The sequence below is a fragment of the Neoarius graeffei genome, chromosome 8, assembly GCF_027579695.1.
Source record: "Neoarius graeffei isolate fNeoGra1 chromosome 8, fNeoGra1.pri, whole genome shotgun sequence".
Lineage (NCBI taxonomy): Eukaryota > Metazoa > Chordata > Actinopteri > Siluriformes > Ariidae > Neoarius > Neoarius graeffei.
In genome coordinates this window covers 82,830,354-82,852,473 of record NC_083576.1, presented here as the reverse complement: position 1 = coordinate 82,852,473, position 22,120 = coordinate 82,830,354, and the positions used below count along the sequence as shown (strand labels likewise).

The 22,120-nt window shown below is 42.5% G+C and overlaps 1 protein-coding gene across 2 annotated transcripts in view; it reads right to left on the bottom strand.

Moving 5' to 3' along the window:
• Positions 1-22,120, bottom strand: part of kdm7ab (lysine (K)-specific demethylase 7Ab) — a 121,890-nt gene that overhangs the window by 45,207 nt on the left and 54,563 nt on the right. For both annotated transcript variants that reach the window (XM_060928366.1, XM_060928367.1), the window contains exons 5-8: positions 10,590-10,731; positions 8,286-8,472; positions 6,697-6,859; positions 406-493 (exon numbers count right to left, since the gene is read on the bottom strand). In XM_060928366.1, coding sequence (XP_060784349.1) covers positions 406-493; positions 6,697-6,859; positions 8,286-8,472; positions 10,590-10,731 — 580 coding nt within the window. The remainder of the gene's footprint in view (positions 1-405; positions 494-6,696; positions 6,860-8,285; positions 8,473-10,589; positions 10,732-22,120) is intronic.

Here is a 22,120-nt window from a genome sequence, read left to right as displayed (position 1 = left end):
AACCACTGCTGTTCCACAATTGTCATGCCGGGACAGGAAACTGTACCGCTACCGCATACAAAGACATCTGAAACAACTGTACATGTCTCCAACTTTGTGGCAACAGTTTGGAGCAGGAACACATCTGGGTGAGATGTTTAGGTGTTCACATGCTAGTAAACTCTCTGTTTGTTCATCGAAGGCTCCTAACTCAATATTGAACAGAGAAATCGGCCCCTCAATTTGGAATTCCTACTGAGGAGGTGTGCTCAATCAACGAGTTCATGACACGTGCGTCATAACACGCTAACTGACGGTGTGAAGGGTTCCAACTTCCCAATTCAGAGTTAAATCGAATGAGGTTTAGAGCGAAGATCTAAACTGAAATCTAGAATATAATCCTGAAATCTCCACTTGAACGCTCACCTGAGCTGCATGCCGATGTTAAGGTTATGGAGAAAGTTCCCTCCGAATGCCATGCAATCCTCAGAGGTCAGAACTCCATGGATCCATCCTGGTGAAAGAGACGGAAAACATCAGCAGCTGACACACACACACACACGCTTTTCTGAACAAACTGCAGCTGTCCTGACTTTTCCAGCTGTCAGCCATTAATATCATGCAAGGAGGCAAACCAAAATCGGTCCCTTTTTGAGATCATGGATATATAAAACTCCAGCAATCCTCAATTTTACAATAATACCCTAAAAAGACTCTGCACATGACAGAGTGCGTGATGAAGACTGAAGAACAGAAGATGCCATTCTTTGCTATACAGCTGATTTGATCAGAGTTTGAACTCCGTGTGTGTTTATCGGTGAAAGTGTTTTGTTTGCATGCGTGTATGTGGGGTTGAGGCGGCGAGCGTGGGCTCCGATGGCATCAGACCCCAAAGAGAAGAGCAGAAAATCACACCGGGGCTTCCTGCGGAGCCGCCATTAAAGGCAGCTGTTTGTCTTTAAGTGGAAAAGCAGAGCTTTCTCTCACCTCCACAGCCTTAAACACTTTCTAGTTTTTCTCCGGAATGTAGGGAACATCCAAAACAACCGTCACGCACACTATCCCGGTCGCTGACTTTTGGTGGACGGCCCTTTCTAGGCGCAAGTATCATGTTCTTTCCACTTTTAACAATGGAAAGAACGTCAGTCCACTGGAAGCTCAAAGTTTTAGATGGTCCTGATAAAAAAAATAATAATAATAAATAAATAAATAAATAAACCCTGATCCTTTCCCAGCACTTTTGTACTCAGAATTTGAAGGGGAGGAAAAAAAAAAAAAAAACACCCAACTTATCCTATCTCACAGAAAAGTGCATCCGAATCATCAGTCAGCTTGGAATTCCCAGCAGGAATTTGGGCAACATGCACAGAGCCCAAGTTCTCTGATGTTCTCAAGACACCTGACAAGACACCTGACCTAATTTCTTTTCTTTCTCTCTCTCTCTCTCCCCCCCCCCCATCTGTCCCTCTGAGTTACATGTTGATCCTGGGATTGAGATGCTGGCCTCTTCTGCCCCTCGGACCTGCTTGATCCATCCTGGTGCCCTGTGTCTGGTCGGAGTTTTATCGCACCGCTCCTGTGAAGGACGGCCCCATGAGGACAGTTGAGGGTTATACCTGTTAAAACTGTTAATATTATAGTCATGCTGTCTGTTGTTGCCCAAATGAGGATGGGTTCCCTTTTGAGTCTGGTTCCTCTCGAGGTTTCTTCCTCATGTCGTCTGAGGGAGTTTTTCCTTGCCACCGTCGCCACAGGCTTGCTCATTGGGGATAGATTAGGGATAAAATTAGCTCATGTTTTAAGTCGTTCAAATTCTGTAAAGCTGCTTTGCGACAATGTTTATTGTTAAAAGCGCTATACAAATAAACTTGATTTGATTTGATCATGGCGGCCAACAGGAAACACATTTTGCTTTGCGTCATTTTCTCACCGATAAAACTTCATTTTAATGAAATATATTTAGTTGTGTTGTAAAAAGCTTGTTAATATTACCTTTTCACTAACAGTGTTGGGAGTAACGCGTTACAAAAGTAACGAATTACTGTAATGCATTGCTTTTTGCGGTAACGCGGTGATGTAAGGCATTACAGAAAAAAATTTGGTCATATTTTACTTGGTACAAATGTCAGTAACGCGCGTTACAATGCATTTTTAACCTGGAATGAAGTGGTGGGTTTTTTTTCCTTCATACAAATTCGCCAAAATCACGCGAGACCAGCAGAGGTGAAACGTCCACGCAAAAAGTTTCACTTCCTTTTCCTTTAGGCTAGTCAGACAGGAGAGAGAGATGAGTGAACCTGCAGCTGATCTAACGTCGGATAGCACGTTCTCCAGATGGGCATACGCCCATTACTTTAAGTTTGTGAAAAATAAGGATGTGAAGAACATCGTAGTCAAATGCACTTTGTGTGCTAAACCTAAAGAACGGCCCACTTCCCGAAATAGCACCAGTAATTTAACTAAGCATTTCCAGAGGTGCCATAGTAACATGAAGTTAGCAAGGAAGCAAGCGGAGGATGAGAGTGGCGATAAAATCACAAAGCAGCCAAAATGAACGTTCTGCCGCTCTGAGATGCTCCTTCAGCCTCAGGAGGTTAGGAGACTTGTGGCGGAGTATGTTGTTGAAGATATGCTGACTTACATTTTTGTCCTGTATAACTGAGGGGTTTTTTCTGGTCAGAAGTCAGACTAAGGCCATGTACACACGTAGCCGGGTATTTTTAAAACCGAACATTTCCCCCCCCCTCCGTTTATAAAAATGTTTTATCCACACCACCTCGTCTTCGAAAAAAATCCCTTCCACACATAACCGAACATCTGCGTTTTCAATCACATTCATAAGCATTCCCAACCTGTAGATGGCATTATTTCCCCAAATCCTGCCCCCTAATCACATCAGAATAGCCCTCTGTTGACGTCACTTCCGCCTAAACATAAAACATGACGCCAAGCTCGTTCGTCTGGACAGACTCGGAGACAGAATTGCTTCTAAACACAATTTTGGAGTATAAACTTCAAAAGACGCAAGAAAACGTTGATTGGGGATCTTATCAGTAGTTGGGCTTCTAAAATTAAACATGTAAATAGCACCTGCACAATAATTAACGCTTTCAAGGCACTACTCCGATCCATTACTCTTTGTCCATGCTTAATCTGGCTTCTGCAGTAAACAAAGGTCGCACGTTTGACGTCAGGGCAGATTTGTCGTCATTTTTTTGGCGCAGATTGTGACGTTCTAAAACGCAAAACTCCGGTTATCTCTGTCTACATGAAAAGGCATACACGGAGTTTTCAAAAATCTTCACTTTGCCCGGAGTTTTTTTAAATATTCGTTTTTGATGCGTTTTTATGTGGATGACAGGCCAAAGCGTAGAAAAATATCTTCGATTTAGCAGATACCCGGCTACGTGTGGACGGGGTCTAAAGCGATTGAGCTGCCTTTCCTTCGAGGGCTAATATGCCTAAGCACTTCAATATCATTAAAAGCACTTTGATTTTATTATTTCTAATTCCGTTTTTCGAAATGTGACTGGGTAGCCTCATATAGCTAATAGTCATTGTCTAGCCGTGATTTAAAAGGCTTGTGGGGGTTTTTTTCAGGCCAGTTTTATTGTAGGCTACGATTTGCCATAATATGTTCATTTTTGTTAAATTTCTGAAATGGAGTCATATCCCTTAGGGCTAATCTTTTTTTTTTTTTATGAAGCATAAACTATGCTTAATGCTGTAAACTTTAAAACAATAAAGGCATAGAAATGCTAATTTTGTATCCTGTCATATCTTTAGACATTACAATACAATACAGTTCATCTCATCTCATTATGTGTAGCCGCTTTATCCTGTTCTACAGGGTCGCAGGCGAGCTGGAGCCTATCCCAGCTGACTACGGGCGAAAGGCGGGGTACACCCTGGACAAGTCGCCAGGTCATCGCAGGGCTGACACATAGACACAGACAACCATTCACACTCACATTCACACCTACGCTCAATTTAGGTGGTGTTTACATTAGACCGTATCCGTCTCGTTTTCGTCGCGGATGCACTGTCCGTTCACATTAAAACGCCGGGAAACGACTCCACAGGCGGAACAACTTGAATCCGCCAGGGCCCACGTATTCAATCCATTACATATCTGATCCGGTGCTGTGTAAACATTGAGGAACCCATACGCTGTGCTGAGCTCTAGCTGACATCGTCATTGGACAACGTCACTGTGACATCCACCTTCCTGATTCGCTGGCGTTGGTCATGCCACGTTGGTCATGTGACGCGACTGCTGAAAAACAGCGCGGACTTTCACTTCCTGCTATTTGTCCCGAATCACTGCTCGTGCGCTTCACTCGCGCGCTCTGTGAGCTGCGCAGGGCCGGAGTGCGCACCCTCCAGAGGGCACTCGCTGTTCAGGGCGGAGTGATTTGGAGCGCAGGATGCCTGCGGAGCCGAGCGTATCCATGTATTGGCGTTGCTGTGTGCACGCGAATCGTGTATTGGCGTTGCTGTGTGTACACGAATCGTTTTAAAAACGTTAATCTGATGATCCGTTGATACGGTCTAATGTAAACCCCACCTTAGAGTCACCAGTTAACCTAACCTGCATGTCTTTGGACTGTGGGGGAAACCGGAGCACCCGGAGGAAACCCACGCGGACACGGGGAGAACATGCAAACTCTGCACAGAAAGGCCCTCGCCGGCCACGGGGCTCGAACCCGGACCTTCTTGCTGTGAGGCGACAGCGCTAACCACTACACCACCGTGCCGCCACAATACAGTTCAATTAATGTTAATATGAATAGGCCTAAAGTTGCAGTATTTCTATCACAATTTGCCAGACTTTCACCTTTTGTCTGTTCTTGCGATGATTGTTCCTTGTATTGTGCCATGAGCCATCACTATGGCTATTATATTCTACTGTTTTTAACCATAAGCCGAGCTCAGTCAGATACCACATCACCTGCCACTGGATGTGTGATGAGCTAATTGACCGTCTTGAGCTACATTTAGATTGCCAAATCCGTACTTCCAGTTATTTTGGTGAGAGTAACTTAAAAGTAATTCAATAGTAGTGTAATGCCTTACATTTTAAATACAGTAATATTGTAATGTAACTAATTACTTTAAAATGACAGTAACAAGTAATAAATAATGCAAAACAGTTTTGAAGTAACTTGCCCAACACTGTTCACTAATAAGATGACAAACAAGACAGTTAACCCGTCCTACACATAATTTCTCATTGCTAATCAATCACACAGACATAATTCATGAAAATTGTTTTATATACGTTTATAAAATTCAGATACTAGCCATACAAATATGACCTTGCCCTGGAACGTGTTTAGATCGGGACTTGGAACTTTTCGAATTCCAAGTACAATGCTTTGAGGCATTTGTCCGAGACTTATTTCGTTATCGCCTTGTTGGTCATGCTGTTTGTTTATTTATGATCTCAAATAAACCCTGGGTTCATCTAATTCAAGTTGAGATTACTTTAATTGTACAAAGGTTGACTAATTTTGTGAACTCTGACAGCGCCAGGACAAATTTTTTTTTTTGGGGGGGGGAATACTTTTGCAATCACAACATATTTCCCTCCAATTTAACATTTTGGTTAATTTGGTGTAGATTCATTACATGTATGTCCAGTTAAATCTGTTTCAGTTCCAGGTTGTAGCAATACAAAATATGGAAAAGTTCATGTGGAGGGGGTACAAGAGGTGTTGCGCGGCAATAATAATCTCATCTCATCTCATTATCTCTAGCCGCTTTATCCTTCTACAGGGTCGCAGGCAAGCTGGAGCCTATCCCAGCTGACTACGGGTGAAAGGCGGGGTACACCCTGGACAAGTCGCCAGGTCATCACAGGGCTGACACATAGACACAGACAACCATTCACACTCACACCTACGGTCAATTTAGAGTCACCAGTTAACCTAACGTGCATGTCTTTGGACTGTGGGGGAAACCGGAGCACCCGGAGGAAACCCACGCGGACACGGGGAGAACATGCAAACTCCACACAGAAAGGCCCTCGCCGGCCCCGGGGCTCGAACCCAGGACCTTCTTGCTGTGAGGCGACAGCGCTAACCACTACACCACCGTGCCGCCCCGGCAATAATAATAATAATAATAATAATAATAATAATGACCAGCTTTAACTACTTATTAACTGAGCGTGAGGTCTTTATGGGAAAATATCAGACTGAGGTCTTGACAGTACAGCCCGAGCAAGCGAGGTTAATAAGGAGTTTATTATGTGGCTTTTTTAAATTTCTAAGATTAAAATAGATGGTCATTATAATGAGGCGCGGCGCTGCTTTCAGCCACGTCATATTTGTAACGTAGTCGAGTCATGCGTGCAGAATAAACGGCTAGAAGTTTCAAAACAATTTCTGTTAGCGGTTTCTGAACACCTATCATTTGTTGCTCATTTCTTGAATAACTTGCTGACTTTTGTTTGTCATTTTGCCGTTTTTGATTCCGTTTTGATTTCCAATTCATCTTTTGTCGTCGTTTTGTTTTTTGCAACACTGAAAGCCGGCACCTTGGAAAGAAAGTCTGTAATCGCTCACGGGCATTACGGGAAAATACTGCCTGCCAAGGAACCAATCAGAGCGCACGATTTTACCGGAAGTAGCTCGTGCCATATAATAAACGGCTACAATGAATGGTGAGGAGAGAATGACAACAGCAGGTGCTGATGTAAGACAGGAAGTGTACCTGTAGGGATGAACAGGGTGGTTCCTGGTCGGACGACACACTTGTAGCACTTGTCCACTTTCTCACCGAAGAACACCTCGCTCTGGTTCGGCGATGAGCTCCACTCCTCGTAGAGTGCGAGGTTGGTTGGGGTGGGCTTGATCAAGTAAAATATCTTTTCCCCCTGTGTGAATGGCAAAACACCACCACAATAAAGCGAGATCATAAAAAAACTAAAATTCTAAGATATCTTAATCCATGTCGAACTCTAAACCTACTTCTAATATTCACTCAAAAATAAACTAGCTCGTAAATCTAGCTATTTTACGCCTTCTTGATGCTCTAAAGGTGTCTAAAGCCTGTTCGGATGGTCGTATATCCATCCAACCAAGCTATACACGCCACTGGTGCGCCAGTAAGGACGGCACTTCGGATGTCACGGAGCTACGCAGACTGAAAACAGCGCTACAAAACCAAAGAAAAGAAAATCTTTAACAAGATCAATTGTGAGCTTCTGCTCACTTACGTATACCATCGCGCTTGCTTATGACAGAATGCAAGCAATCGAAGGAATAGGACACTTACTATGAATGAAGCAGTTGTGTAGTTGCTGAGAAAATTGTGACGAAAATTTTGTAAATCCACGCTATAGGTTTCGTAAATACATTCAGTCGGTAAACAGGAAGTCGATGTGCGACAGACCTGAAAACGGTATACATGGTATAGAACCCCAAGCTGAAGTTCGGTACCAAATATCAAGCAGTTGTGATTTGTAGTTGCTGAGAAAAACGTTACGAAAATGTTGTAAATCCACCCTATACACTACCGTTCAAAAGTTTGGGGTCACCCAGACAATTTTGTATTTTCCATGAAAAGTCACACTTTTATTTCCCACCATAAGTTGTAAAATGAATAGAAAATATAGTCAAGACATTTTTTCTGGCCATTTTGAGCATTTAATCGACCCCACAAATGTGATGCTCCAGAAACTCAATCTGCTCAAAGGAAGGTCAGTTTTATAGCTTCTCTAAAGAGCTCAACTGTTTTCAGCTGTGCTAACATGATTGTACAAGGGTTTTCTAATCATCCATTAGCCTTCTGAGGCAATGAGCAAACACATTGTACCATTAGAACACTGGAGTGAGAGTTGCTGGAAATGGGCCTCTATACACCTATGGAGATATTGCACCAAAAACCAGACATTTGCAGCTAGAATAGTCATTTACCACATTAGCAATGTATAGAGTGGATTTCTGATTAGTTTAAAGTGATCTTCATTGAAAAGAACAGTGCTTTTCTTTCAAAAATAAGGACATTTCAAAGTGACCCCAAACTTTTGAACGGTAGTGTATGTTTCGTAAATATATTCAGTCAGTAAACAGGAAGTTGATGTGCGACAGACCTGAAAACGGTATACGCGGTATCGAATCCCAAGCTGAAGTTTGGTACCAAATACCAAGTGGCTATGATTTGTGGTTGCTGAGAAAAAGGGTGTTTCGGAGAGACGGACGGACAGAGGTACACCAGTATACTCCCCATCCTTCGGAGCGGGGGTATAATAAAAAATAGATTTATCAAATGAATAAAGGACTCCTTGTAACAGGACATACCCAGAGCACGTGGTACCACACTGACGTGCCCCCGAAGTCTATGTGGAAGTCCGTGTAGCTGCCCTTCACTCCCATCAGGCAGTACTTCTGTACAAAGGGTTTGGGGAAGTACGAGTCATCAGGCCAGTAGTTCTCCACCCAGGACATCTTCTGTGCAATGTCAGGGACGACCACTAGCTTGGACATCCTGACGAGCAAGAGAAGCTTCCGTTAAAAAAAACCAAATTTTTTTTATGCAAACGATACGTGAAAACGGCGGCCATTTTGTAGCCTCGCCTAACACACATCGTTATGTCTTCCTATTGTTAGGCGTATCAGGTGAAAATTCAAATTCAACCCAAACTGCTTGAAACTTGAAGTGCTCACTGAACCCAGAACACCACACTTTTGACAGAATTAAAATGTGTTTATCCGTTCTTGAGATGTTACAAATCAAAGACTGAAGAAACGACTTTAAAAAAAAAAAAAGGCTGTAATATTCTGTCTGAGGATCACATGGTCCAAAATGGGCCTCATTAACCAATGAGATCAAATGCTTTGTCTTAATAACTTTTCTATTTTTCCAAGATATTTACATGGAAATTGGCGGCACATAGATGGTTGTATACTGAATACAAAGTCTGAAAAATGAGTAAAAACAAATTATATTTTAATTAGTATTAATTATGCCCATTAGGTAACCATGTTAATCAGTACACTCAATTAAAAAAAGTAATAAATTATTTATAATCCCCTCCTTGTGCTCTGTAGGCCTGTGTATTTCTCAAAAGTAGGGCAGACTAGTGTTTATATGAAAGAATATAAATGATTTTTATTTCGATTAATATTCACAGCTTTCAAGGCGAACCTCGAAAAAAAAAAAATCTGATCCACATCCAATAAACAATTCACATTAACTGAACTGAAATTGAAACTCGCGTTTCTGACTTCCGGTTTTTTAAAATGTCATTCCGACCACCAAGATCTCAATATTTTTCATATAAAAACAAACAACCAACAACAACAACCACCACCCCAGTTCTATTCTAAAATAGTTACTTATTTACAGGAATCAGTTTGATTTGAAAAAATAAGTAGGTAAAGCTACGAAAACTCACTTCAAAGTCTCCTGTGAATCAGAACATCAAACTAGCAGACGGAAAATTTTGCTGAATCCTTCATCAGAAACAGTGAGAGCTGTTTTAGAGAGCATCCCTATAAAAGTTATCTGATTGATATTGACGAGTAATCCAGTGGGAAACCGATCAGGAGAGAGAGAGAGAGAGAGAGAGAGAGAGAGAGAGAGAGATCCTGACCGCTTTCCCGTGACTCAAAAAGAAAAGCACCGGCAGTTTCCCGACGTCCCGCGAGCAGAGTTTTTACTCTGTTGTACCGACTTCAACCTGCCGTTACTCCCAAAGCACTGAACAGAGCTTAACCAGATAAATTTCTTCGGAAAGCAGAGATTATACGCTTTTTAATGAGTACGGAAGCTGCGAGAGGCCCTTCATATAATCTTTTTTTATTCACCTTGTTATCCCAAGATAATGACATAATTAATTCAGGATCTCGAGAAAACAACACAACTAATTTGAGATCTCGAGAAAACAAAGCAATTTTCATTATCTCGAGAAAACAGCTGAGATTTCTAGCAGAGCTGCGCCCCCTTAATGCAATCTCTCCCTGTGTCAACCCCTGATCAAAATATCGCCTTATTAGGTGATCGATTATTCCAGACATTCTAATGACCAAAGTTGCGTCTATACAGAATGAGAAATAGCCCCAAAGTCAGCATATCACAAGTCTCTTGGCGCACCTGAATGAACCATTTCTCAGCTGTTTACTCGAGATCATGAAATAATTGTTTTGTTTTCTCGAGATCTCGGAATATCGGTTTTGTTTTCTCGAGATCTCGAATTAGTTGTGTTGTTTTCTCAGGATCCTGAATTAATTATGTCGTTATCTCGGAATAACGGTTTTGTTTTCTTAAGATCTCGAATTAATTGTGTTGTTTTCTCGAGATCCTGAATTAATTATGTCGTTATCTTAGGATAACAAGATGAATAAAAAAAGGATTATATGAAGGGCCTCTCTCGGCTTCCGTAAATGAGCGTATTCATGCGAGAAAATATTCAAGAGTTAAGCAATGACCGATTTGTAAACTTAGATGAGCGTCTGCATGGACAATTTTCACAGCACGGCCAGCGAGCGTCTGATACGCCTAATTATCGTAAACTAGATTTGTTATGAAGTCCTCTGAGTTCAGGACTCATTAAGGTTCTGCTCTGCAGTAACAGTGTAAACGCGACACACACAGATACGTACTTTGTGTCGGAAAACTCGAGGCTGATGACGTTGAGCACCTTCGGCCGTTGACGGCTGTAGTAATACTTGACGAACTCTTTCAGTTTCATTTTGCTGTCCGCTTGCCTCGCGACGTCAATGACGTCTATTACTTTGTCACCACCTGTAAGAAAGTCACATTGCAGATTGGTTAAAGGAGAACTGAAGGCAATTTAATCTATCATCAAAATTCTATTTCTCTCATTTTATTAAATATCGGAATGCATTTTTTATCGCTATTTTGTCACTGCTATAGCAAGTTATGAGTGTTGGAAATATGCTCTGGAATATATCAGTCCATATGTCAAAGCAACGGCTGTAAACGAGATTCGTTGAGATCTGTGCGAGACATCGTAGGACGGAAGTAAAACGTACAGCGGAAATCAAAGTGACCAACATCTGCCGACATTATCAAAAGACGCGCGCTCTCTTTCGAATGCTGACGGAATCAAGCCGGAAGTTTTGTTTGTTTTGATAGCAATCGGGAAAGTTTGAAAAAAGTCGGCAGTAATAGTCATTTAAACTCGTTTTTGTGCAATACTTCGTTTGGAAAACAGTTTTCAAAATGGCGGCACTGACACCTGGCTGATGCTTCACGTTTCAAAGTCTCGTACAAGTCTCGTGAAGATCGCGCGGATAAGCGACGCCTGCCGTGGACCAAACGAACTGAATTCAACACGGCTAAAAACCGAATAGGCCGATAAGTATAATTTTTAATTGCAATTAGTTGCCAATACGAGTCACGATATAAGGTTACTAAAACCAAAAAACACGTCAATTAAGAAATAAAGCAAGTTTAAAAATGACTTCAGATCTCCTTTAATAAATCAGGACAGAGGGAGTTACGTGAAAGAGTTTATAGCTGCTGTAATAAAAATGATGACAGGAACGAGCTTAGTTCCACAACATTAAATGCAAACGTATAAAAACAAAGAAACAAACAAACAAATAAATAAATAAACAGCTGTAAATTATTTTAATTAATAAATCTGCAATGAAATCACTGGCAAATTGTCGGGAAAGCACTTCAGGGTGTCCGGTTACAGAAAAAGAATCCATTTCAGAGTGGTAAAAGTATCTCGACTTCACACCACACCAAGAGTCCACACATTTTATTTAGATTTATAACATGAACATTTACTGAATGGCATGCTGACTGGCTCATCGACCCCCAGACGAGCCGAGGGCCGCGTGGTACAGAGGAAGGAATAAACCCCAAATCCAGTCTTTAACGTTTCGGTGTAAAGAAACAGAAGGTTGTGGTTAAACCAGTTACTGTGAGGAGAGAAGCAGCAGCTGGCAGCTAACAAATCAAGCCTGTCAGGGAGACGGCGTGAATGAGGCCCCCACCGAGCAGCTGGTGGACGCCGAGGCTTAAAGAGCTCAGAGACAGCTGGCAGGAGCAAGATGTCCATCAGAGCCACGCTCACCTCACCTCTCCCCGTCGCTCCTCTCCTCTCCTCGGGGCAAATTTTATTCACACTGAACACACTCGGATCAAAAGGACGTGCGCGCCAAAATATTCCGCAGAGCGAGAAAGTGTTACTGAGGCCATGAAGGACAGAAAACTCTCTTCGTTAAATCAGTAATAAGCCATGAGGAATAAACGACGTCACAAGTAAAAATAAATAAGAAACTAATTAATCTGTGATAAGTAATTAAATAATCAAGTCATAAAATAGTAAGTAGATGAGTAATAAGGTCAAAACAATAAGTAATAAGCAATAAGAAAGTCATAAGTCATATGTAGTGAATAAAGTCGGTCATAAGTAATATTGGATATATAAGAACAAGTAAATAAGCAATAAATAAAGTTATAAGTAATAATTAAATAAGTAATAAAGTAAGTTCTCTAATGTAACTGACTTTTTTTGGGGAGAGAGAGAGGGCAGAGAGCACAATAGACAGAGAGCAAGAGAGAGAGACAGAGCACGAAAGAGAGGGAGAGACAGACAGAGAGACAGACAGAGCACGACAGATAGCAAGAGATAGACAGACAGGCAAACAGAGAGAGACAGACAGACAGACAGACAGACAGAGAGTAAGAGTGACAGAGAGAGCAAGAGAGGGAGACAGGGACACAGATTGCAAGAGACAGACAGAAAGAGCATGAAAGAGAGCCAAAGAGTGAGCAAGAGAGGGAGAGAGAGAAAAAGACAACGAGACAGATAGCAAGAGAGACAGAGAGAGCACGAAAGAGAGTAAAAGAGAGCGAGCAAGAGGGACAGAGAGAGATAGCAAGAGATAGACAGACAGGCAAACAGAGATAGAGACACAGAGACAGACAGTAAGAGTGAGAGAGAGAGCAAGAGAGGGAGACAGGGACACATATTGCAAGAGACAGACAGAAAGAGCATGAAAGAGAGCCAAAGAGTGAGCAAGAGAGGGAGAGAGAGAAAAAGACAACGAGACAGATAGCAAGAGAGACAGAGAGAGCACGAAAGAGAGTAAAAGAGAGCAAGCAAGAGGGAGAGAGAGAGAGACAAAGCAAGAGAGAGGGACAGAGAAAGGGACAGAGAGAGAGGGATAGAAAGAGAGAGACAGAGAGAGAGAATGAAAGAGTGAGCAAGAGAGGGAGAGAGATAGCAAGAGACAGAGAGAGAGAGACAGTGAGAGACAGAAGGAGAGAAACAGACAGAAAGAAAGGGGAAAAATGTACAACATGTTGAAGAAGGGGAACCAACTTGTTTCTTGAACGATGCACATTAAACTATCAAGTGTGAAAATGCGTGACGTGTCGTTCATTAATAAATCAAACATTGTAATCGTCACCAAATCACTACGGTACAAGTGGAATAAAAAGCACACCAGACCAAAAAACCCCAACACAACCATATTTTACGTCTATCCAAGTTCATTCTGTCGACTGTAGACAAATTATACGAGTAAAATAAAAGAAGTGTCGAGCTTTTTGTTTCGAGGTTGCCGTTCTGTTCCTGTTTACTGTAATACATTCTGAATGTTAAACTGTTTATTCTTTGTTCTGACTTGACAGAAAAGCTTCGACACGAACTCTGTGCTCTCGATTTAATGTCATGACGTCATTCTTTTGAACATAAACAAGCTATAAAGAGTAGAAGAAACGTGGTGCTGGTAGATCACCGACGCAAAATATGGAGCGGAGTTGAGCCATTTCCTGATCGGGGTCCTATAAAACCAAAACGAGGCAAAAATGATGAGTTTTCGATGAGCTGTTTGCGTAGCGGGTACTGTTCGTGAGAGATATCTGATGGCACTTGGTCCTTACGTTGGTTCTTTAAGCCATGTTTTGCTGCTGTCTAACTGTGAAACATTTAAAACACATCAACACTTAGGAAATTCAGGACCGTTCTGATCAGACTGTGTGTAAAAACGTCCCCAGTGTTTTTATGTATGAAATGCTGACAGAACGTGTGGCTCGGACACGAGTCGCGTTAATTTTTACTTCGAAAATCTTGCTGCTGTTCTATGGAATCAGTTTTGTGCCAAAATGTTCATACAATACTTTTGAAATATCAAACGAAAACGACAAATCAAAATACAAAAAAAAAGTCAATTTTTTTTTTAGACTGGCAAACAAATTATTCGTGTAATCGTGCAAAATATCAGTCTATTACTCTTCAGAAACCTTTTATTTTTGTTCCGCGGCTTGCTCAGTTTTGTTTGACGTCATTTATTTTGGTTGCGATTCCAGCTTTCTCGTTTGCGCTCCCTGACTTTTTGCTTGCGGTTTTGGCACAAACTTGACGTGTGGGCGGGCTGTCCAGGAATGCATTCCCATTGGCTAACTTGTGTTTGACTGACAGCTACGCTCAGCCATTCCCTACTCGGATTCTGGCGGACTGTTTGACGAGTGACCGATCCATTGACGGTAAACAAGGATGGAGTGGACTTCAGTGGCGACTATGATATTGAATTAATTCAACAAAGTGTAAGTGCGGGACAGATGTGTTGTATGTGTTGCAGTAGTGCACATTATGCAGGCGTGTTTAACGTTAGCAAGACAGCTGTTATATTGGGTAGTGGAGCTAAGGCTAACATTTGACTTGCCATGAAACACCTGCATAATGTTAGCCTGGCTAACGCGACTTCAAAGCTCTCCGAGCTATTGGTCTGGCCAAGATATTAAGCCCAACTGTTTCCCAGAGCCCGTGGTTGACCCGCCTCCCTGAAATGCCTCAGTTTGCTACTGGTCGAAGCCAGAAAAGGCTGTGACGAAGCTTAAACCAATCACATCACTCTTTCCTCTGACGTATGCGACGCGACGGGGCTAACTGGTAGATTAAACTCTTACCGAAGCCGGTCGGGAGCAAGGCGAAAACGTCCTTCTTTTCAATAAATACCTCCAGGGCTGCTCTTTGCTCCGTTTTCAATAACTTCCCGTTGAATGCTTTCAATACAGCATCTATGCGTAATAGATGCGGAAGCGTGAATGAAGCGCTTCCGGCATAGATTCGGTAAACAATCTATGGCTTCCGGTCGCAGTTCTACTACGTCACTGCCTTGAACACGCCTCTACCCAGGGCCGTTGGAGATGCTCAAAGTTGATTGGTTCCCGATTTTTCGGGAGCTTGGAAGAGCTGGAGATAGCTTGCCTGGCCAGACTAAGCTCGCAACAGGCCCTCGTGTTGCGTCACGCTTAGGATGGGCGGGCCCAGGCTAGCATAATGTGCACTACTGCAACACACACAACACATCTGTCCCGCACTTACACTTTGTTGAATTAATTCAATATCATAGTCGCCACTGAAGTCCACTTGATCCTTGTTTACCGTCAATGGATCGGTCACTCGTCAAACAGTCCGCCAGAATCCGAGTAGGGAATGGCTGAGCGTAGCTGTCAGTCAAACACAAGTTAGCCAATGGGAATGCATTCCTGGACAGCCCGCCCACACGTCAAGTTTGTGCCAAAACTGCAAGCAAAAAGTCAGGGAGCGCAAACGAGAAAGCTGGAATCGCAACCGAAATAAATTACGGCAAGCAAAACTGAGAAAGACGCGGAACAAAAATAAAAGGTTTCTGAAGAGTAATAGACTGATATTTTGCACGATTACACGAATAATTTGTTTGCCAGTCTAAAAAAATTGAATTTGTTCTTTTTTTGTATTTTGATTTGTCGTTTTTGTTTGATATTTCAAAAGTATTGTATGAACATTTTGGCACAAAATTGATTCCATACTGTTCCAGTCTGTAAACGCCAAGTAGTGTTCGGCGATTAGCCGATAAAATCGATGTTGATTTCTGTGGGAGCGTCGTTTACAAAAAAAAAATAAATAAATAATAAAAAAAAAAAAAAAAAAAAATATATATATATATATATATATATATATATATATATATATATATATATAAATTTAAAAAAAAAAAGTGTAGCTGTTTCTGTGGTGGATGCAACCGTTTTCCTTAACCCTTTGAGTTACAGTACAGTATTTATTTTATTTTATCTCGATCGCCTCGATTTAACTCGCAAAACAAACTGCTGCTTTGTGCTTCGTCCTCCAACAAAAGCCTGAGCAGGAGAGCAGAGCAGCGCAGAGCAATAATAACCAAAAATTACACCACAGAGATGGCAATTTAATTTAACAGCAAAACACTAACGGAGCGCACACACACACACACACACACACACACTATACTAATAAAAGTTCACAAATTAATCCCTCCAGCCCAATACACGATATGAAAATTCTGGAAATACAAACACACTTTATGGTCAACATCTGGTGTCGGGAAAATAAAAAATAAAAAAATAAAAAAAACCGAGACAAAAGAAGTGTTTCATGGAGACGGAGGAAACGGAGAGGCTGAAAACGGTGCGCGTTCGATTGAGCTGCTCAAGCGGGATGCCTGCTGTGCTAACTGAATTAGCCAAGTCGCTAATCTTCTCACTCGCTCGGAGGCTTTTAAGGCGCGCCGCAGACATCACGTCAGTTAATCGAGTGACGCCAGTAATGCATCTGCGCACAACGAAAGACGTTACTGATCTCCGTGATGGAGACATTTGAGCGTTGATGTATTATGATGAACAATGTTCCTTTTGCGATTCATGGATACTTAGGATATAATCAATATGAATCAGATTTTATTTGAATGGCTACTTTCAAACTTTTTACACCACAGCTCTGATTGGTCAGAAAGTGTTGATTCATTTTCTACAAAAAGCACAGGGTGGAGCGGTTCGTGCTGGCACCTCAGAGCAAGAAGGTTCCGGGTTCAAAACCCACGGCCTGTGTGGAGTTCGCATGTTCTCCTCCTCGTGTCTGCGTTGGGTTCCTGTACGCTCCAAAGACGTGCGGATTAGGTGCAACACCCAGCCGCTGGGGTTGCACAAGTCAGCGTGTGCTTAGTGCCGATCCAAAGCCCGGATAGATTGGGGAGGGTTGCGTCAGGAAGGGCATCCGGTGTAAAAAAAAACTAAGCCAAATCAAATATGCGGAGCAGATCTGATGCGGTGACCTCTAACAGGTCTACAAAAGCAAAAATTTGTGACAAAAGCAACATCGAATTTTGTTGCGTCAGAGGGGAACCGTCAGGACCTTCTAGGCATTCAGAGAAGCCCAAACATATCAGCATTTCAAATGTTAGATTTAGCTTTTCATTATAATTATTCTATTCCAATTCGGCCTCATCTCATCTCATTATCTCTAGCCGCTTTATCCTGTTCTACAGGGTCGCAGGCAAGCTGGAGCCTATCCCAGCTGACTATGGGCGAAAGGCGGGGTACACCCTGGACAAGTCGCCAGGTCATCACAGGGCTGACACATAGACACAGACAACCATTCACACTCACATTCACACCTACGGTCAATTTAGAGTCACCAGTTAACCTAACCTGCATGTCTTTGGACTGTGGGGGAAACCGGAGCACCCGGAGGAAACCCACGCGGACACGGGGAGAACATGCAAACTCCACACAGAAAGGCCCTCGCCGGCCACGGGGCTCGAACCCGGACCTTCTTGCTGTGAGGCAACAGCGCTAACCACTACACCACCGTGCCGCCCTAATTCGGCTTCATTTTCTATCAAATTTGCTTCAGAAATGAAAGGGTTACTATCAAAATCGAGGTATCCAATAAGGTGTTTGTTGTCTCTAGGCGGAGAAGAGTTTCGAGCTGCTCACTCATTGGTTAGGACTTCATTGCCTTCATTGTCGGAAGTGACAGATGACTGATTAACCAAATCAGATTTTGATTTATAGTGGGAGGGACCAAAAATGTATCGTCCTTGACCTTCTCGAATCCCAACGCGAGCTTAACCGCGACTCGGCACCGTCAGCGCAGCAGTGAAGTCACCTTCCAGCCGGTGTAGCGTTCATCAGTAGTGTTAGTGCTATCTAGCACAAGCTAACGACCGAGAAACTAAGGTTTCTATCAGGGCTTTGAACCAGAATTTTTTTCCTATTGGTTCGTTCCGAACAGAAACAGAATTTTAACGTTTCCGGTTTTGGGTTCCACCATTAAATAGACGTTCTCGAACCGGTTAGAACAAAAAAATTTCGTTCCCGGAACGGTTAATTACGTTCCCTGTCAGCTGTTTAACAAATGGCTATAAAATTATGTCTCTGTCTCATCCAGCTTAAGCCAAATGTAGGCTAATTCTATTACAACCTTCATTAAATAAGACAAGAAATAATTCAAAACAATTATTATTTCAAATGTTGGCGATTTGGATTCTCAGTATGTCTTCCCATCTACACAAACAGAAAAAGTGCCAAAAATGAAAGAGAATTCGTTTAGTGTGTTACCAAAGGCTAGTCAGGCCCTATGCATTGATAGGCTAACAGAGGTTAACGTCATTTAATGTTCGCGAGCCTCTCATTAACGTGGACAAATATATTGATATCGTGTTTGAAATTGACGTTTTCGAATAACGATAGACTGCAATATTTACCTCTTATTTAAGATGTGGAGACGTGATAGTAGTCCACCCTCCCGCTCTCTACATTCAGTCAGCGAACGTCACACAGGAAGTGAACCCCAGCGGGTCATAGAAACTTGCGCAGGAGAAGAATGACTTTTATTTGTAGGCTACGGAAACTTTGAGGAACGAAATAAAAACCGGTATTAACCGGTTACCATTATTTTTAATGAGCGTTTCTGTTCCGGAGCATAAAAAATAATAAAGTTTCTGGTTTCGTTTCTGTTCCATGTGAAATAGAAAAAGTTCCTGGTTTTCGTTTTCGTTCCTTGAACCGGTTCAAAGCCCTGATTTCTATCTCCAGACTTTTCTTCCACGCTGCACGCTCTCTACAGTATTCATTTCCCTGTGTAATTTACAGGAGTTACTTTTAAAGGTCCCATGGCATGAAATTTTCACTTTTTGAGGTTTTTTAACATTAAAATGAGTTCCTCTGACCTTCTTAAGTCACCCCAGTGGCTAGAAATTTCATGATGTGTAAACCAAACTATGCCCAACATTTGTCAACATTTGAGAATGGCGCGTCAAAATGGCGCGTTGACAGGCTCTTCCCTTTACCACGTCAGCAAGGGAGATGATCCCCACGCCCCCCCTCTGGATTGCCCCACCCAGCTCAAAAGTTGCCACCAAACATGGAAGTTGCGCTGTACATGGATGTGACAACACAGAAAAGAGTCTGTTTTTACTGCCGACGGGAGAGCCCCTGAAGACGCAGTGGCTTAATTTTATTTACTCCAATAATACGCCGTCGAGTCTACCTAAGACGGTGTATGTTTGTCGGAAGCATTTTCCTGAGGAATGTTTCCACAACTTGGGACAGTACAGGGCAGGTTTTGCACATCAACTGTCACTGAAGCCTGGGTCCGTACCAAGCATCCCTGCCGCATCAGCCACAAACACCGAACAAGTAAGTGTATAACTGTTAAGTCATTTTGCCGTGTTTTAAAATCGGTGCCACGTTAGCCTTGCAATGGCTACATTAGCTGTGCAGCTAACCGCTTCCTGCAGTTAGCCAGGTACTCTGCGCTACAAAACCAAAAAGCATGCAGCATGCTCTAATAGCCAATCAAAACAGTTTTTACAAAGACACCCACATTCTTTTTTTAAGTCACTCGTTCATTTTATTTGTTTGTTCAGTAAAAACCCAAACATTTGTTGAATTTATTTTATTTCCTCGCGTCGCACCTTAATGACGTCAGCGCGCGGTATTTTTCCCTTCGCGGTTTGTTCCTTCTCTCTCGCCATAGTAAGACACCCACATCCACTTGTTCTGACCCACTGGAGGCAGCGTCACAGTGCTGTTAGCCAATCAGAGGTAACACGTTTACATGTCATGAATATTAATGATAAGAGCTGAAATCCTGTCGCTCTCCCGCCACCCGCTCCTCCGCCAAACTAGAACAGCCTGAAACAGGAGAACCACAGCTTTTTTTTTTTTCACCAAAACCGGCTCACAGGGCATTCATTCATACTAGAGACCACGGCACAATTCATGAAAAAACGATGCCATGGGACCTTTAAAATCAACATCGCCAACTTCACACGACAGAGCAGCCTGACGCTAATCCCTGCCACAAAATCCTTTACCCTGTTGCTGTTTTGGTTTCTGGCTAAGTTTTGGCTCAAAAAAACAAACAAACAAACAAAACAACCTCGGTTGTACAGTGAAGTGATTAACATTTATATCGGCCTCTTTTGGAATGGTACGTTTTCCGCCATGGTAAAGTCTCCAGGACAGACGGTTTGTTTATGGAGCACTTGCATGTGACGTCACAGCCGATACAGATTGTGACAGACGCCATCTTGTCGGTCAAACGCCATATTTCCGCCTTCTACTTCTGCTTTTACTTCTACCTTTTCTTCTGGAAAACCCTACTATATACAATTCTACTACAACGGCTGTGGCTACAAGCTCTCCCTACCTGTGCACGTTTATGTTTTTTGTGTGTATTTTTGCGTGTTGTTCGTCTGTACCGGACTTCAATATCCACTACAACCGTATGGACTTACTGGACATTGGTTTCCAGCAGAAAATGACGGTTTGTAGCGATTTCCATCGCATGCACAACATTCCGGACAAGAAGAAAAAAAAAATATATATATTCCGGACGAGATAGCGAGACCAGCAGGGTCTCCGTGGATTGTTATCGGAAGCAAAGCGAAGGAGGCAGCGCCGGGAGCAGAAGCAAAAGCGAGGCTGCAGAGCCGGCCTGTTGACTAAGCTCAGAAAACAGTTACTCAAATCTCCACTGCCGCCTCTACCTCTCCAACGCCAGATCCATGTAAACAAGACGGACGATTTGGAATTACAGCTGGAATTACCTTATTCTATTCTATTATCGGCTGGTCAGTACTATACTCAATACTTAAGTGACTTACCCGTCCAATGAGGATTCTTGTTTACAAGATGCCACATCTGAGTCGCTGACAAATCCTGAATTTCTGTAGAGATAACTGTCCAGAGATTTATAAGCACGCAGTGCTTCACCACTGAACAGCGAGGGAAAGTTAATAAGGTAATTATACACGTCTGGGTATTCCGCTGGCAGTTCAAAATCCGGTTGTGAAAACTCCGTCCGGTAAGCCATAAGGGTCACAAATCTGTAGATCATTTATTTTAGACATATATCTAGTTATCTGTTCATTAGAAAAATGAGCCGTGTAGTCCGTCGGTTGAAATTGATCCATTCTGTACACGAGTGCAGCAGTATTCAGTGGTGTTTTTGACCGACAAGATGGCGGTTGTGTACTTTCCGGTCACGTGACTGCAAGATCTCTATTTGAGGTTTCTCAAGAACATAAGAACGTTTTTCTCCGACACTAGTGAAAGAACAACCGTTTGTAGCTGATCTAACATTAATGATACGCACAACTCGTGATGTTCTCTTCACTTTCGCTGACGTTACACAAGATTAAATCCGATATAAAAAAAACTGAGATGTTGTTCAATAACCAACTCAAAAAATATAATACTTGGGGATTTGCTCGAACAGAAATAAAACCGCGTTATCGAAAAATACTTTGTCAGGCCGCATCACATCTCGCAGTGTTTTCAAATTTCTCTTCATATAAACAGCAGACCTGTTGCATTTTATTCCTTAGCTGTGTATTAGAAATAGTGTTTATTTTTTTTTTCCTTGTTCAAATCTCGAGAACAGTGTTCCTGCAGTGGGACAGCGCTGTCCTTCGGCTCAGTTTGTGCCATTTGATGAACTCGAGTCGAATCACGTTCTCGCTGTGGGCAGAGGTGACCCTCCTTCAGATGCTCTGATCCACGGCGATTCTCTCACAAATGAACCACACGCCAGGGAAACATTCACAGACTTAACGCAGCTGATATATTTCACGTTGGGTTCAAGACCGCCTCAGACCACCAAGACCAAATCCAATGGAGCCCAAGGTGAGACCGAGTATGATGGGAGGTCACGAGCGAGAATAAGCGCAATAAGTCATAAGAAAGTCAGTCATCGGTGATGAGTAATGAAATGAGTAATAAAGTAATTAATAAAGTACACCTAATAAGTAAGAATAAATAGTTAATAAGTATGGGCGGCACGGTGGTGTAGTGGTTAGCGCTGTCGCCTCACAGCAAGAAGGTCCGGGTTCGAGCCCCGTGG